This window comes from Calonectris borealis, unplaced genomic scaffold, assembly GCF_964195595.1.
Source record: "Calonectris borealis unplaced genomic scaffold, bCalBor7.hap1.2 HAP1_SCAFFOLD_146, whole genome shotgun sequence".
NCBI classification, from domain to species: Eukaryota; Metazoa; Chordata; class Aves; order Procellariiformes; family Procellariidae; genus Calonectris; species Calonectris borealis.
The window spans coordinates 48557-65487 of NW_027441532.1; the positions used below are offsets into that span (position 1 = coordinate 48557).

A 16931-nucleotide genomic window follows, 5' to 3' on the forward strand; every position below is an offset into this window, starting at 1 on the left:
AGATCAAGCGCAGAGCCCCGGTGTTGGTGGGGCTGTGAAAGGGCATGTGAGGTGCTGGGCACTGGGGCTGCTGGATGCTGGGTGGTGAGCATGTCCGTGTGCTGGGCATGTCCGTGTGCTGGATGCTGGGCGCTTGGCGTGCACTCTGTGGGGCGCTGGGAGTGCTGGCTGCTGGGCAGGTCAGGATGCTGGGTACCGGGGGTGCTGGTTGCTTGGCGTATACCGGTGCCCAGCACCCAGCCCGCAGCACCTGGACATGCCCAGCACCCAGGAACCCAGCGCCCCACACACTCAGCCACCTCCAGCACTCGGCCCCTGGGCACCCGAGCACCAGCACCCCAATATCCAGCACCTGGATATCGCGAGCACTGCAGGCTCCTGAGCAAGCCCAGCAACACGCATCCAACACACAGTACCTGGACGTGCCCAGTACCCAGCACCCCCAGCTCCCAGTACCTGGACGTGCCCAGCACCGGGACATGCACGGCACACAGCGTGCCGTGATGATCTGGCAGCCTAGCCGCTCACAGCAGACCACCAACGATCCCCCACCAGCGCTGGGTTAGTCCTCTGAGGCCCTGCCTATCCGCCAGGGACCACGCTGCTCAAGACTGATTAGGGAGAAGCAGAGGGGGGCGGTGGCGGAGCAGCAATCCCAGGAGACAATTAAACCAGGAGATGACTTGCCATCCACCTTCAAAGCCACCCATGGCCTCTGTCAAGATCGCACCCAGGCAGCCAGTGCAGCCAGGTCTGATTCAATTCCACCTTTTTCATGAGTTTTGCCTTTCAGCCCCGCAGTGTGCCTCCTACTAGAGCAGGGCACAGCGAGCATGCTCCTCGGGACAAACCTGCGCTTGCTGCTGCCTCCCGGGGATGCATCCACCAAGTGGAGACAGCAAAGGGCCCTGCGAGCTGGGATGCTCAACACCATGGTCCCAAGGACCAAGACGAGGTACCTTTCTAGGGGTCCGTGCCAGCAGCGGCACCCGCTAATCGTGAACCCTCGGAGGCAGGGAACCTCAACTGCTGCTACGGTTCTGGCCTCGGGGCCACCAAGAGCAGCTATGGGCCACCAACATTTTCTTGGGGCCACCTGCAGAGCGTATGCTGGCGGCTGCTCCTGAGACAACTCATTCACCTTCGTTTTCTCAGCTAATATGGGTGCTGACCAAGCCCCGGGCCATGGCCAAATGAATTAGCCTTTGTCTGATGGTTGGTGCCTCCTAAAACAAGCACAACTAGCTCGGTAATTGCCACGCTTCTGGCTCCAGCCTCCATCCTGCACGGGGAAGAGGTGTGAGGTCTCGCCGGGATGCGACTCCAGTTATCCCGAGAGGCTCACGCTGGGGGAGAACCTGGCCCAAACCCTCCTGCGGCACCACGGGGCTGCAGCGAGCTGTCCCAGGAAGCCTCACGAGAAATGCCCAGCCCAGGTCTGGAAGCCAGCTGGGAGGTGGATAGCTTGCATTAGCAAGACTAAGAACGGCGGCTGACACAGCTCCGGGGCTTCTGCGGAGGTGTCTCGCTGCAGTCAGGCCCCGACAAAGGCTTGGAGTTCAGAGAAGCCCCAAATCTCTCTTGGTGATGAGTTTGTGAGCGCTCAGCTCCACTGAGGCAGAAGCTCCGCCCCCCCAGGCCCCATGGTCGCCTCCGGGGGGCTGCCCTGGCCCCGGTCCGGAGCCCCGGTGGAGCCGGGAGGAGGAGGGGAGAGGGGCAGAGCGGCAGGGGGGGGTGGGGCAGGGCGGTGGCGTGGCCGGAGAGGGACAGGAGCCGGACAGAGGGACGGGAGCAGGACAGAGGGAGGAGGAGAACGGGGGGGGGGCTGGGCAGGGAGTGGAGGAAGGAAAACTGGAGCCTGCAGGCAGGGGAGGCACCTCGGCTCCCAGGATGCTGCAGGGTGAGGGACCACAGCTCCCAGCACGCCGCAGCCCAGGTCTTCCTTCCTCTTCGTCTGGGGTCGGTCATGTACAAATCTTCCCGCTGTCCCTCCCCAGATCAACTCCAGGTCGGCCTTGGCTTTCCTGGCCCTACCCCTCACCATCAGACAGCACCTCTCGGCTTCTCCTGGGTCACCTGCCTCTGTCCCCACCTCCTGTACCTTCCTGTCCGTGCCTGAGCTCAGTGAGGAGCTCCTCACTCATCCATGCCGGCCTCCTGCTGCCTTTGCTTCATTTCCCACTTGTCGGAAGGGTCCTTTCTTGAGCTTGGAGGAGGTGGTCCGTGACTATCAAGTAGCTCTCCAGGACCCCTTTTCTCTCCAAGGCCATATCCCCTCGGATTCTTCCAGACAAGGAAGGATCTCTGACAAGGTTGAAATCTGCTGTCCTGAAAGCCAGGGCTGTGGTCCTGCTCCTTGCCCTGCTCCCTCCCTTCCGCATCCTGAACTCCACCATCTCAGGGCCACCGCAGCCAAGGCTGCCGCTGACTTTCAAATCCCCAACCAGTTCTTCCTTGTTCACCAGTGCCAGGTCCAGCAGAGCACCTCTCCTTCTTGGTTCCTCCATCACCCGTGCCACGAAATGCACTCTCAAAATCTCCTAGATTGCTTGAGCCCTGCTCGATTGTCCTTCCAGCAGGTGCCAGGGTGGTTCAGCTCCCCCATGAGGACCAGGGCCTGTGAATGTGAGGCTTCTTTCACTTGTTTGAAGAAGGCCTCATCTACAGCTCCCTCCTGAACAGGAGGTCCCTAGCAGGTACCTGCTAACACGGCACCCACATTGGTCTGCCTGCTGATCCTGACCCGTAAGCTGGCTCCTGTCCCACCCCGAGCAGGAGGCAAGTCCACCTCCTCGCCTCCCCAGACGGTCCTTCCTGAAGAGCCCGTGTCCCTCCACCGCAGCCCTCCCGCTGTGCCATCTACCCACCACACCTCCGAGGTCCCAGTGTGGTCCCAGCCCTGTCATCACACACAGACTTCTGGCCCTGCTGGTGGTTCTCCACGCCGCGTGCGGGAGCGTGCTGGCACTTCGGGGAGGCTCCAGCCGTGCTCCTCTGTCGTGCTGCCTGTGTGTTGGGATGTGCAGGAGTGGGGCTGCACGTGTTCGAGCTGTGGGCTATGTGTGGACTTTATTCCCTCCTGCCCCTGCGAGCAGTTCCGGGATCACACAGGGGGTGTGTATAATGCCTTTAGACCAATCCATCACCAGGCACAGGCCTGTCAGTCCGGCTGGGAACAGCCCCAGAGCTCTTTATTTTGTATTTATAGGTGGATCTCGGCAGCTGAGAAGCCTCCCAGCCCCTTTGCTAACAGCCGCTGCCACAGCCGCCGCTCCGGCACCTTCCCCTCTGCTGCGGTACTGGCATCTAGTGCTAGGGAGGAAGAAAGAAAAGTCTATGAGCGTATGGACAGGGAGAAGGCAGAGACATCCTGCAGGCGTAGCTCAGGCCCCCTGTGATGGGACCTGCTTGCGATGAAGCCTCAAGGTGCCTGTGAGGTGGCAGAGGCCCCTGATGCCCAAGCCCAGGAGAAGGTCCCAGGTGCAGCTGATCAGCCTGGGGCTGAGTCAGGTTGGGCCAAGACCTTGAGTGTCTTAGGAGATGTCCCCCCTCGGGGCAAGGTGTCTTGGCCCAGGACTCTGCAAGGGAAGGCCATGCTCTCTGGCTTGCAAAGGGGAGAGCCAGCCATCAGAAGAATCCCTCTGCCTTCAGCCAGGACTTTCACGTCCCGCAGGGAAAGCCAGTTCTGGGTGCCCAGGCAGTCCCCTTGCGTGTCAGGGAGGTCCAGCCCAAAGCCAGCCTCCAGAACCTGCTTCTGTCTCGCAAGGGGTGTCAGAGAAATGCCCCCTTTCCCCCAGGGCTGCCCTCCGTAGAGGGATGGGCCTTGCAGCCGCGGGAAGCACCATCCCTTTTTGGAGACAGTTACCAGGGGAGCTGCCTCTGCTGCTCTTGATGCCGCCTGTTGTTCTCAGCGACGTGCTTGAATATGTTCCTCCGTGCCTGATGCGGCTCCAGCCTTCTGAGGACCTGGAGCGCTCGTGGGGAAAGGTGGCTGCAACAACAGGGAGACATCATCCCTCAGCCTCTGCCGGAGACCCCTTCTGCCTCTCCCCTCATCCAGCCTCTGCAGCCACCCGGTCCCGCGTGTACCCACCCTTTCACCCTGTGGTGAGCTCTGGGCCTTGGCTGTGGGGGTAACCCAGGTCACGCCCGTGTTAGGAGACATCAGAGGGTGTCCTATGCAGCCCCAGGACGCAGGGACGGGGGTCCTGGACATCTCTGCGGGGTCACGGCTGCTCGACTGCCCCAGGCTGTGGCCAGAGCTGGCGCACACTTACTCAGGCTGGAGTCTCTTCAGCTGGGCTGCTGCTGCCATCTCCTCTGCTGGGAGAGGGTTTTCAGCCTTCCTCCACCTCTCGTTGACCTCCTTTCCCCTGGGCTGGGCTGGAGGGTGGGGAGTCCAAGCGCCTCCAGTGCCGAGTGCCTGCCAAGGAGGAGACGCTCTCAGCAAACCAGACGGCAAACAGAGGTGCCCTTTCCCAGACGACCTCTTGAAAGGAGCCCGCAGCAGGACCCGGGAGCCGGGAGACTCGGCGCCGCGTGCCCGTCGTCTCGGCTGACGGCTGCTTTTGCCCCTCGGATCCTGCTGCCAACCTCTCCCTCCTGGGGATGAGCAGGCAAACCCCTGCCCTGCAGCTGGGTGCCCGTCCTGCTCCCACCCCCTGGAGACCTGCCGCCCTGGGTGCCCCCACAGAGAGGGTCGCTGCTGCTCTCAGCGGTGTCGTACCTGGGGCGGCTGTCGGTCCTCCCCTGCAGACCAGGCTTCCCACGCCGCCCATTCTGCCTGGGCTTGCTGTCGCCGCTCTTGCCACCCGGTCTTCACTTGCTCCCACTCTGCAGACAGCTGCCAGACCTCCTGGAGGGGACGGAAACGCAGCAGCAGGCAGCATTAGTCTCGGCTCCTGGAGGGGCTTCCTTTGGGTCTGACCCGCGTTGGTGCCCCTTGCCTCAGCCGTCAGTCGGCAGCGCTTTGCCCCTAACAGATCAGGGGCCGTGGAGTCATGCCAGGCTCCTCAACTCATGGCAAACAGAGCTGAGTGACCAAAGACCTCCACTGTCAACGACCTAGAAAGGACTTGTCCATTTTCCATAGCCCCTGGCCAGCATAACGTGTTTCATGACAACCCAGGGGGCAAGAACAGGCAGGCAGGGTGTGCAGCACCCTCCTTTTCGTGAAGAAGATCCGAAGGAGGTGACAGACAGGTCACAATGAACGCGTGCCAAGGGATCCTTTCAGGATGGCTCTCTGCACAAAGAGGCTTTTGCCGAGTCTCAAACAGCACGGTAGTTACGGCAAGGCAGAGCACGTACCTGCAACGCTCTCCTGCAGCCTTCAGAGGACGGGAGTGCAGCGGTGGGCCTGGCTGGAGGAGCTGGCTCCTGCCTGCCTGCCTCCTTCGTCCTGGGGGAGCTGCCCGGACATGGGGGGAGCACACTGCGGAGAGACACCAGGAGGAGTCGGCATGAGCACGGGGCAGTTTCGTGTCCCATTTTCGTCTGGTATCAAAGCTCCCCAGGCTGGCAGAAGAAGCGGGGGAGGTGGGGCCGTTTCCCATGGCAAGGGGGAGCCTCTCCTGAACCCCATCCGATGGATGGGAGAGGACCGCACCTCAGGTCTGAAGTAAGGGCAAGCAAAGTGATGTGGGGTGCGCTCAACATCCGCCGCCTTCCCCACTAAGGGGCCTGCGATGGGGCAAACAAGCTCATAAAAACCGTGGCGCAGGTGTCGGGGACCTTCCCGAGTCCCTACAGCCAGAGTGTCCAAAGGGGATGTCCCTCCTACATGGGTGCAAGGATCCCTTTCACCCCTTCCCACAAGGGTCTCACCTGGCAGAAGTCTCCTTCCCCATGTCTTGCTGCCTTGTGCCTGGCCCCTGGCTTGGCAGCACGGGGAGGGAAAGCTTCACCCGCCTCTGCAGCAGCTTGTCAGGATGCCCCTCTGCACCTGGGAAAGGAGGAAGCTCTTCAGAGCAGCCCCATGGAGTGCGTTTTAACCGGGCTGTGGTCGCCCAGCGTGGGGCAGGGCCCCACCTGGACAGCAGGGACCCGCTCCCGTGCCTCTTCTGATCTTGTGCTTTTCTGCAGCCTTCTCGTGCCAGGTGGAGAAACCCTTGGCCACTGCTTCGCGGATCACCAGGAACTGAAACCTGGAAAGCAAATGATGACACAGGCTTGAAGAAGGGTGACCCCCTACCCTCTGCAGCTTCCCAGCACTAATCCTCCTGACTGTCGTGCAAGGCATGGCATCCCTTTCCTTTGTGGCCATGCACAGGTTTGATTGGCAAGCTCCCCCCAACACCAGAAAACGTCGCTTAAAATCCTCTCTGCGTGCAGTTGGTTCTCTCTGATGGGAATGACAGTAGGCTGGGCGTGAGAGACACGATCACGATGCCCGGTCACTCCAGGAGAATACACGCGTAGCCCCAGCTCAGCATTAGTTAACCAGAAACCAGTCAGTTCAGGATTGATCCCTGACTCCCTGCTGAGTGTCGAGCCCCGACAACGCACGCTGCTGAGCAGAAGCTGGGAAGCCACCCGCTCGGTCGCTCGAGGGCTGCAGAGGAAACGCACTCACCTTGGGAACGCGTGGGCAGGAGCAGCCTGTGTCTCCCGAGCGGTGGTGGCTCCACTGGAGACAGCTGCACCTGGCATCCACAGCCTCTGCAAAGTGACACAGAGCTGTCAGAAGGTTTCCAGGGCAGTTTTCTCTTGGCTCCCAAAGGAAGCAGACCTGTCTCCTGCTCCAACAGAAAGCCACTTCTCCAAACCCCTATTCCAAATCCTCCTCCGTGAACATTAGCCCTTGCTCTGCTCTGGAGAAGCTGCACAGCAAACACTGAGACTGCGCAGTAACACTGCTGGGCTTTCTGTAGGGCAAGGATCCAGAAACTCAGCAGAAACTTTCTTTGCTAATGGAGAAGTCAGCGGGGGTGAGCATGGGGAAAGGCGTTTGACTGGCCTGCCACGTCCAGGCTGGCCAACGGCGACTGGGTTGCTCACCCTTCAATAGGCTTCCCAAAGACACTGGAGCAGCCCTCAAAACCGGAGCGACTTACAGTGCGAAGCAGTGCAATCCGGCTGGCCTTGCTCGCCAGCCCTGTGACGCAGTCGTAATAAAACCGCATGCACAGGACGTCGTCTTTGCAGGACAGAACGCCAATGCCCTTGAAGGCGAAGGCGAGGCGCTGCCTGTTCCTCAGCTGGAAAGAGTACAAGAGTACGGTCTCTTGCACACAGTTCTTCACCACGTGCCGCGGGAAGGAGGTGGCTTGCGATAGCCACTTGTAGTTCAGTGGCTTGATCTTGACATCGCCTGTAAGGAGGAGGAACATTGTCACTGCCACAGCAGGCCAAATTTCTCTGTAAGGTTCATAACAAAATGCCATAGAAAAGGTCGTTTATAGAAACAGCCCTTGGGGAGTGGTTTGTTTTGGGGGAGCTCAAGCCGTCCCCCGACCTTTGGAGGCAATTCTCTATTTCTCTCAGCCCTTTCCAAAGAGCAGAGAGCGCGCACCCCACCCCCAGGGGGAAAGTGGAGGGTGGCCGCTGCCTTCTCACCAGGGATAACCACTGTGGGGAACGCGAGCTCCTGCAGACGTAACGCATCCACGTCCAGCCGGAAGACGGGTCTTCGGACCACATACACCTCTCCTTCGCCGTGGAATTGCTCTTGGACCATAGCGAAGGTCCCGAGTCCTGTGACCAGGACACCCTGCCCAGGAAAAAGACAAAAAGGCTCATGAGTGAGTACTTTAGAGATGGGAAAAGGGAAAGCTTTGGAAAAGGCCCACATTCTCCATTTGTTTTCTTCCCCTCCTCAACATATTTGCTAACCTTCTCCCTTGGCTGGAGAAGACCCCAGGCGTTTCCAGCACAGGGAATACCTATGGAATCGTTCTTGGCACGGACCCAGCATAATCCCCAGTCTCTCTGCTTGGTCTCTCCACTCTGACCACAGCAAAGGGTGAAGCCCTGTCGTGTGCCAAATGCTTTCTCAGACTAGATCTGGACTTGGTTTCCCTCCTGGTTGACCAAGAAGCAGCTCTGGGCACACGGGGTTGTCTCGGCGTGCTGCTGTGATGCTCAGGGAGGGATCACTCCCCGGGGTCCAGGCTCTCCAGGGCAAAGGAGGACCAAGACGCCAGCCCACCTTGTCCAGCTTCAGCTGTCCCAGGATGTACGCAGACACAGCATCCCAGATAGACACAACATCTGGAAACAAGGGAAAGAGGTCTCAGGCTCCGGGCCAGCCAGCTCACAGCCTCTCGGCAAGCTCCTCGCCCAGGGGGTGACAGATGCAGGTGTCCACAAACAGCCCAGACAAACACCGCCACGGCTGCGGAGCTGGGCTGTGCCCCAGTTTCAGACTGCCAGCCTTACTCTGCTCCAGGGGCAGGGCTGGAGCAGAAATGGGGAGGTGGGAAGGGCTCAGGACCAGGGCTGTGGCCATCTAACCCCCAGAAAGCGATGGCACCCCAGCGCCCAGGACATGATCTGCCAGCCTGGTGGCACAAGAGGATCCCCTGGGAAGGAACAGAGGTTCTCCCAAAGGAGACTAGTTCAAGGTAAAGGGTTGATTTACAGCAGAGGCATTTCCAGCTGGCTTGTGAGAGCCCTGTGGGACCTGAAGGACACCCCAGCTCGTGGGACACAGGATCCCTTTTCATCCCAGAGCCAGAACCCCATGGCCCCGCGCAGCCCCCCTCGTGAGGGGACCGAGCCATTTCCACGGGAGCCTTGGGGCTCAGGGCAGCCCCAGCACCATGACCCGGGAGTCCTGGTTGCCACATTGTCCCGAGCCCGGTGGGATCCTCAAGCAGGGCTCTCGCGGCCGCCCCCAGCCCTGTCCAGCCACCCCCACACCCCAGCAGCTGCAGCTTTTGACAGCTGACAGCCCTGGTGCGACCCCTCGGGAAGGAGCTCCCAAAACCCATACCCTTGGTGGAGAGCTGCAGGAGTGTGGGGAACAAGCTGCTCAGCTCCAAGCCGACGGCCACGGTGCAGCAGCCCTCCATCGCGCTTGCCGCTTGCCCTCAGCTCAGGGAAAGGGATGCTCTTCGCAGCTCCTCGCCCAAAATTCCTTTCCAACGTGCCCCTGCTCTGCCTGTCAGCAAGGGTGCTGCCTGTCAGGGAGGGTCCCCCAGCGCAGCCCCGCTGCCTCCCGACCCCGCTCCTGGCTCTGGAGCAGCTCCGAAGGGCAGCAGTGGGGAGCCCCTGAGCAGTGCCCAGCAGCGCCCAGGCCTCGCCGGCAAGTGCCGGCACCGCCGCGGCGCTGGGGAGACCTCCCGGTGATGTGGGTCATCCCCCTGTGACATCAGCCCGCATCATTTGAAGGTGCATTATGACACCAGCAGGGAGACAGCACAAACGGGGAGAGAGGAGATAGATTTCCCCTCTTGTCCTGGGAAATGGTCATCCCCTTTCTCCCCACTGCTGTTCCAAAAACCCTGTCTGCCCCCTGCACCAACATGTCTCTGCTATTGGGAGCCCGTCTGGGCAGGTGGGGTTTGGGGGTTGGCTGCGGTTGGGCAGTTGCAAGAGATGGGATTGAAGGCCTGTGGGATGCAACAGCCCCTCCAGCGTGCCCGAACACTCCTCTCTGCTGTGTGTCGCTTGTGTGGCAGGAGTAGGATGAGCTTTACCGCACTGGTTTTGGCTGGGATGGAGTTAATTTTCTCCCTAGGAGCCCAGATGGTGCTGTGCGTTGGATTTGTGACCAAAACAGCCCTGATAACACACCAATGTTTTAGCTATCGCTGAACAGGGCTTGCACAGCATCAAGGCCGCTTCTGTTTCTCACGCTGACCCACCAGCAACTTGGCTGGGGATGGGCAAGAAGCTGGGAGGGGACACGGCCGGGACAGCTGACCCCAACAAACCAAAGGGATATCCCACACCATATGACGTCGTGCTCAGCAATAAAAGCTGGGGAAAGAACGAGCAAGGTGTGGTGGGGGGGTGTATGTTCGAGGCCATGGCGTTTGTCTTTCCAAGTTACTGTCATGTGTGATGAAGCCCTGAACATGATGAATAGCAAAAGGTTCAGTTGCCCTAAATTTCGGCATCTGCTGCCATTTCAATTGGCCAGAGGAATTTCCCAACAACCTCCATGAAGATGCCCCCAGATGTTGCCTGGTCTCTCAGAGTTGCTCCAGCAGAGCTTGCAGCTACCTGCACGTATCTTGGACCATCTCTAGTACCTCACATGTCACCAGGTGTTTGTGTCCGAGCAGCTCACTGCTGCCCTCCATCTCCATTAATTAGCATCAGAGCTGGGACAAGGACCCTTTCTGGCCCCAGGACTGAAAACACAGGAGGAGGCGCCTTCATTGACTCAGCTGAATCCCTTCCCTCCGCAGGGGTAAAGGAGATCCCTCCCTGGCACTGTCTGGGTGTCCTGCCTAGTGACGGGACAAGGAAAGGCAATTCTCATGCCCAGTTTTTTCCCTGAGATGAGAAACGACACTGCCGGAAAGAAATCTCTCTCCCTGGACAAGGAAGGGAACATCCGTGACGCCTTCGGCCTGTTTCACAGCAGGTTCCCCTGGAGCCCCAGGGACACCTGAAGGGAGCCCAGAGGGGGAAGAAAAAGTGACGCCTTGGGCTGGTCCTCTGCTGCTGAGCCGGGCTGGGCTCCCGGGACGGAGGGAGCTCCCGGCAAGTGGGCAGCGCTGCAGAGAGACAGCTCTGCCCAGGAGCAGCTCCTCTGCAAAGCGCAGCAGGGCTGAGGGCACTGCCTGCAGGCACCGAGGGGAGAGGAGCGAGGCAGAGAGAGGTTAAAGGCAGCCTGGAGTAGGAGGATCCTGAGAGCTGACTGGGGGAGGAACGTTGCAACCACAGAACGAGCTGAAACTGGCAGATGCAAGCAGAATGAAGAAGAAAAGGACCAAGGAAACAATTCCAAGAGAATGAGGTAACTTCAGAAGAAGGCCAGCCCAGCGACCAGGAACACCAGTATTGAAATCAAGAGACCACCGACCAGAATTAAGTGATTGGACTTGGGGATCGGGTGAGGGGTGGTACGTTTCGGGAAATCTCTCTGTAAGGGGTCTGCGATCTGCAGTAGGGGTCCCTCCTTGGAGGCACCCAGCTCGAGCTGCTCTGCATGTCAGATAAATAAACCACTTATTTACTCAGCAGATTGGCGACTTGTCTTCTGTGAGCAGGAACCTAGGGCCGAGCCCTGTTGAGGTGGCACCTGCATAATTCCTACCATGAGACCGTGGTGGCGGCTGCGTAATTCCTGAAACAAGAAGCCAGGTGCCTGCTTCTGCCCTCTCACCTCCTCAGGCACATGTGACATCACAAGAAGCTGGAGAAGCCAGCTGCATGCTCCTGCCCCAAGAGCTGCAGCGCCACCGCTAACATCACAAGCGCCTGCACAAGCCAGGTGTTCATTCATACCCAAACAGCTCCTTACACACCAGTGACATCAGAAGCAGCTGTACAAGCCAGGTCCTGCTCCTGCCCCATCACTGCTCAGCCACCTGTGACACCACAAGTACCTGCGCAGGCCAGGAGCTTGCTCCTGCCATATCAACTACTCAGGCACTTGCGACACCATAAGCAGCTGCACGTAGAATGTTCCGGCTCCTGCCCTATCACCTACTCAGGCACATATGACCTCACAAGCACATGAACAAGCCACGTGCCTCCTCCTACCCTATCACCTACTCATCCACCTATGACATCGCAAGAATCTGCACAAGCCAGGGGCTGGCCCCTGGCCTCACACCTCCGCAACCACCTATGACAACACCAGCACCAGCACAAGCCAGGGGCCTGTTCCTAACCTACCGCCTACTCAGCCACCTATGACATCAGAAGCACCTGCACGAGCCAGCTGCATGCTCCTGCTGTAACTGCTACAAAGCCACCGGTGACATCACAACCAAGTGCACATGCTCCTGGCCTATCAGCTACTCAGCCATCAGCGACAACATAAGCAGCTGCAGAAGCCAGGGTCTTTCTCCTGCCCTATCAACTACCTGGGAATATCACAAGCAGCAGCACAAAGCAGGGGCCTGCTCCTGCCCTAACACCCACTCAGCCACAAGTGACATCACAAGCACCTGCACAGCAGGAGTGTCCTCACTGCCAACACCCCGGCTTTTCCACCATCTCCCCGTGCTCCCCTCTCCCCCAGGCACCTTTCTCACCCACGCCACCACCTCCCAACGCCCCTGTCTGTCTCTGTGTTTGTGTGGCAGATGTCACCTCGGAAGCATTGTCCCAGCCGGGTCCCCTGCACCTCCTTCTCCCTCTGCTCTCATCGTGACTGTCCCAGCTGTCTGATGTGCTTTTTGACCTCATGGGTCCTCTCGTCCTGCCTCCCTTCTGCTGTTCAATCCTGTTCCTGCAAGACAAGTGACGACCAGGCGGTGCCTCCTGTCATGAATGAGTAGTTTGAAGGCCGCTTGGAAGATCACTGACAAAGAGATCGGCAAAAGGTGATTTTAATAGAAATTTATAGAAACGTGACTTAACAGAGTTCGATGGCAAGGTTCACTCTATTACTCATTACATGGATTAAGTATACACAGAGAAAATCGTGTCAGAGTTGCGTTGGAATGATTTGTACAGAGACTGAGGATAAAATGACCAGGTGACCCGCCTGGTGGATGAGGGAAAGGCAGTGGATGTGGTCTACCTGGACTTCAGTAAGGCCTTTGACGCTGTCTCCCACAGCATTCTCCTAGAGAAGCTGGCGGCTCACGGCCTAGACAGGTGCACTCTTCGCTGGGTAAAAAACTGGCTGGACGGCCGAGCCCAGAGAGTTGTGGTCAACGGAGTTAAATCCAGTTGGCGGCCGGTCACGAGCGGTGTTCCCCAGGGCTCAGTGCTGGGGCCGGTCCCGTTCAATATCTTTATCAACGATCTGGACGAGGGGATCGAGTGCTCCCTCAGTAAGTTGGCAGACGACACCAAGCTGGGCGGGAGTGTTGATCTGCTCGAGGGTAGGAAGGCTCTGCAGAGGGACCTGGACAGGCTGGATCCATGGGCTGAGGCCAACTGTATGAGGTTCAACAAGGCCGAGTGCTGGGTCCTGCACTTCGGCCACAACAACCCCAGGCAACTCTACAGGCTTGGGGAAGAGTGGCTGGACAGCTGCCCGGAGGAAAAGGACCTGGGGGTGCTGGTCGACAGCTGAACATGAGCCAGCAGTGTGCCCAGGTGGCCAAGGCGGCCAACGGCATCCTGGCCTGTATCAGAAATAGTGTGGCCAGCAGGAGCAGGGAGGTGATCGTGCCCCTGTACTCGGCACTGGTGAGGCCGCACCTCAAATCCTGTGTTCAGTTTTGGGCCCCTCACTACAAGAAGGACAAGGAGGTGCTGGAGCGTGTCCAGAGAAGGGCAACGAAGCTGGTGAAGGGCCTGGAGCACAAGTCTTATGAGGAGCGGCTGAGGGAACTGGGGTTGTTTAGTCTGGAGAAGAGGAGGCTGAGGGGAGACCTCATCGTGCTCTACAACTACTTGAAAGGAGGTTGTAGTGAGGTGGGTGTTGGTCTCTTCTCCCAAGTAACTAGTGATAGGACGAGAGGAAACGGCCTCAAGTTGTGCCAAGGGAGGTTAGGCTGGACATTAGGAGAAATTTCTTTACTGAAAGAGTGGTCAGGCCTTGGAACAGGCTGCCCAGGGAAGCGGTGGAGTCACCATCCCTGGAAGTATTTAAAAGACGTGTAGATGAGGCGCTTAGGGACATGGTGTAGTGGGTATGGTGGTGTTGGGTTGATGGTTGGACTCGATGATCTTAGAGGTCTTTTCCAACCTTAATGATTCTATGATTCTATGAAAAGGGCAAGGGAGACCCTCCCCTTGAGTCACGAGGTTCCTCAACGGGAGGGTCCCCCTTACCCTTTTACCCCCAATCCTCACCTGCCCAATCAGCTACTCAAACACCAGTGACCTCTCAAGCACTTCAACAAGACAGGTTCCCACACCTACCCTATCAGCTAGTCAGCCACCCGTGACATCACAAGCACCTGCAGAAGCAAAGTTCCCATGCCTCCCCATCAGGAACTGGGCCACAAGTGACATCAACACCTGCACAAGCCGGGTTCCCACGCTTGCCATATCAGCTAGTGGCACAGGTGCGGGGACCTGGCTCGTGCTGGTGCTTGTGATGTCACGGGTGGCTGACGAGCTGTTATGGCAGGCACGGGAACCAGGCTGATGCTGCTGTTTTGATGTCACTGGTGACTATGGATCTCATATGGCAAGCGCAGGAACCTGGCTTGTGCAGGTGCTGATGTCACTGCTGGCTTAGTACTTGATAGGGCAGGCGCGGAACCCGGCTTGTGGATGCGATTATGTCACTTGTGGCACAGTTCCTGATAGGGCAGGTGTGGGGATCTGGCTTGTGCAGGGGCTTGTGATGTCGTGGCTGGCTGACTAGCTGATCTAGGAGGTGCGGGAACTTGGCCTAGGTGCTGCTCTGATGTCACTGGTGGCTGTGTAGCTCGTACGGCCGGCGCGGGAACCTGGCTTGTGCATGTGTTTATGTCACTGCTGGCTGAAGTATCTGTAGCTCGTACGGCAGTGTCATTTTTTTCGTGACATCCTCTCCCCATCCTGAAAGTTGTCCTCGAAGGCCGAGAATTGCCCCAGGGGTGCCCCAGAAGCCTACCATTCGGCGCGGGACACTTTACCTCCATCATCGCGCTGTACCCCCAGGAAATGATCGTTCAGGAAGGGCTCCCACTGAAAGCATAACTCGAGTAGGACTGCCTCAAGAATATGAGAGCGATGCGCCATCCTCTCCTATGCAAGATGCTCTCCCCCTTTCGACCCCAGTAATACTTTAGGAGTACGGTTTACAGACAGAAGTGCCCACTTGAAAAACGGTGTTTGGTTCGGTGAATCTACAGCCATTTCTGCAGACGGAAAAGCAGAGTTAACTGAGGAAATGAATGTTTCGCCCAATGACCTGAGTCCCTGGCCAACACCTGAGCCTTTGAAGCTGGAGCCAGCACAGTTGATACTGACTCCGAGGCTGTAGGGGCTGGAGCCACCCCGTGCCTTGGCAACTGGCAAGAGCTGCTGCACTCCCTTCAGAAAAGCTGCAGGCAGGGCTACGTCTCCACTTGTCTTTTGCCTGGGAGAACCAGGAGAACAGCAGTGGCCTCGAGCCTAACCTGGTATTTGAGCCCTGCATTGCTGCCACCCCAGTACTTCAGAAAGGCAACTAACAATTGCACTTGTGACCGGTCCCCCCTGCTCCTGACCCCTGGTAATATGGTTAGCATAACGAACCCCATTTTATGAGGCAAAGAGCCATGCCCTGTGACCGAGCTGGTCACCTAGCAGTCCCCTTTGCCCTCCTCATCAGGCCCTGAAGGTCCTGTGCACCAGGCAGACGACTTCTCCCTCTCCCTATCGTCCTCAAGTTTCCCGGGTGCCTGGCTGACTTCTTCCCTCCTTACAGGCCTTGAAGGTCCCAGGCACCCGGCCAACCCGGTTCTGATGACCCTGCCACAGAACAGGGAAGTGCAGCAGCACACAGAGCACCGTCTATAAAGTCCAGCAGCACTTTTCCCCTCTTCTCCTCCAAGGGCTAATTTGTGGAGGAAATGACAAATGGCACCTTCCTCTCTTGCAGGGCAGAAGTTTTCCGCCTTGATACAACACATAAAATTGCACGGGAATGGTGTGAACCTCACGGAGTTGCCTGGGTCTTCCACCTGCCCTACAGACCCAAAACTAGCAGCACTTACATAAAGACGCTTTAATATCGGGCAGGTACCCACCCGATGCCCAGTGGAATGAGCCCATTTTCCTGCTCTCTCCAACCCACAAACCCTTTAAAACCCCCATTGTCAGTCTGTTGTTTTTCTCACGTTGACATGAGAAAAGGACATATGGAAACCCATTTCTACCTGGGGAATCCCTTTACCTATCACTGAGTCCCAGGCACCCAACCAACCAGGTTGTGATGACCCCGTCACAGAGAATTAACAGGAGGACAAACAGGAGGAGGAGAAAAAGAAGGACGACAAACGGGATGAACTGGTGGATGGCAGGTGGAGGAGGAGGAAGGGGGTGAAGAGGACACGGAACATAGAAAGAGAATGAGAACAAGGAGGAAGAAGAGAAAAAAAGAAGGAAGAGGAAGAACATGAGGAGGAGCCAGAGGAGGAGAAAGAAGAGATAGAGGAGGAACACGAGGAACAGTCAGAAGAGGAACACGTGGCACAGGACTAGGAGCAGGAGGAAGAATAGGAAGAGAAGAAGGATGAGCAGGAGGAGGAACAGAAGATAGAGGAACAAGATACAGGACACGAGGAGGACAAACATGAGAAAGAAGAGAAAAAAAGAGGAGGAAGAGGATGATGAGGAGGAGGAGGTAGAGGGGCAGGAGGAGGAGAAGGAGGAAGGAAAAGGAGAAGGAGAATGAAGAGGAAAGGGAATATGAGGAGGAGGAAGACGAAGAGAAGGAAAGGAGGATGACATACAGGATGAAGAGGAACAGAACAAAGAGGAGGTGGTGGAGGAGGCGGGGGGGAAGAGGAGAAGAAGGAGGAGAAACAGGAAGAGGATGAGCAAGAGGATGACAGGAGAACAAGGATGACTAACAGGAGAAGGAGGATTAGGATGAAGTTGGGGACGAGTGGGAGGAAGGGGGAGGAAGAGGAGGAGGATGAGGACAACTACAGCAACGACAAACAGGAGGACAGACAGAAGGAGGAGAAGGAGGGTAACAGGATGACAATGAAGAGGAGTAGGAACAGGAGGTGCAGGAAGACGATCAGGAGGAGGAAGAGGGGGAGGACAGGAGGAAGTATTGAGCGCTAAATGTTCCAAAGCACGCATACAGCAATGTACAATGAGAAATTACAAATAAATATACGTGGTCACAAGTCCCCACGGTCACCTTTTTTCCTTTTTCCCTTCCAGGTGACGCTGGTCAAGCCCCAGGCACCTGCAGCCATTTG

The 16931-nt window shown here is 57.9% G+C and overlaps 1 protein-coding gene across 21 annotated transcripts in view; it reads right to left on the reverse strand.

The window, feature by feature from the left end:
- Positions 1–3158: 3158 nt before the first annotated feature.
- LOC142077082 (uncharacterized) overlaps positions 3159–16931 on the reverse strand; it is a 30894-nt gene continuing 17121 nt past the window's right edge. For 10 of the 21 annotated variants that reach the window (XM_075139267.1, XM_075139265.1, XM_075139266.1 and 7 more), the window contains 11 exons: positions 12217–12355; positions 7558–7711; positions 7056–7312; positions 6575–6660; positions 6031–6146; positions 5827–5944; positions 5311–5434; positions 4727–4855; positions 4278–4423; positions 3866–3991; positions 3159–3312 (listed from right to left, as the gene is read on the reverse strand). In XM_075139267.1, the coding sequence (XP_074995368.1) occupies positions 3192–3312; positions 3866–3991; positions 4278–4423; positions 4727–4855; positions 5311–5434; positions 5827–5944; positions 6031–6146; positions 6575–6660; positions 7056–7312; positions 7558–7711; positions 12217–12312 (1473 nt within the window). In that variant the 5' untranslated portion in view covers positions 12313–12355 and the 3' untranslated portion in view covers positions 3159–3191. Of the gene's footprint in view, positions 3313–3865; positions 3992–4277; positions 4424–4726; positions 4856–5310; positions 5435–5826; positions 5945–6030; positions 6147–6574; positions 6661–7055; positions 7313–7557; positions 7712–7833; positions 8212–8935; positions 9100–12216; positions 12356–16931 lie in introns of those variants that run through there. The other 11 variants (XM_075139270.1, XM_075139275.1, XM_075139272.1 and 8 more) reach the window with 6 other exon arrangements.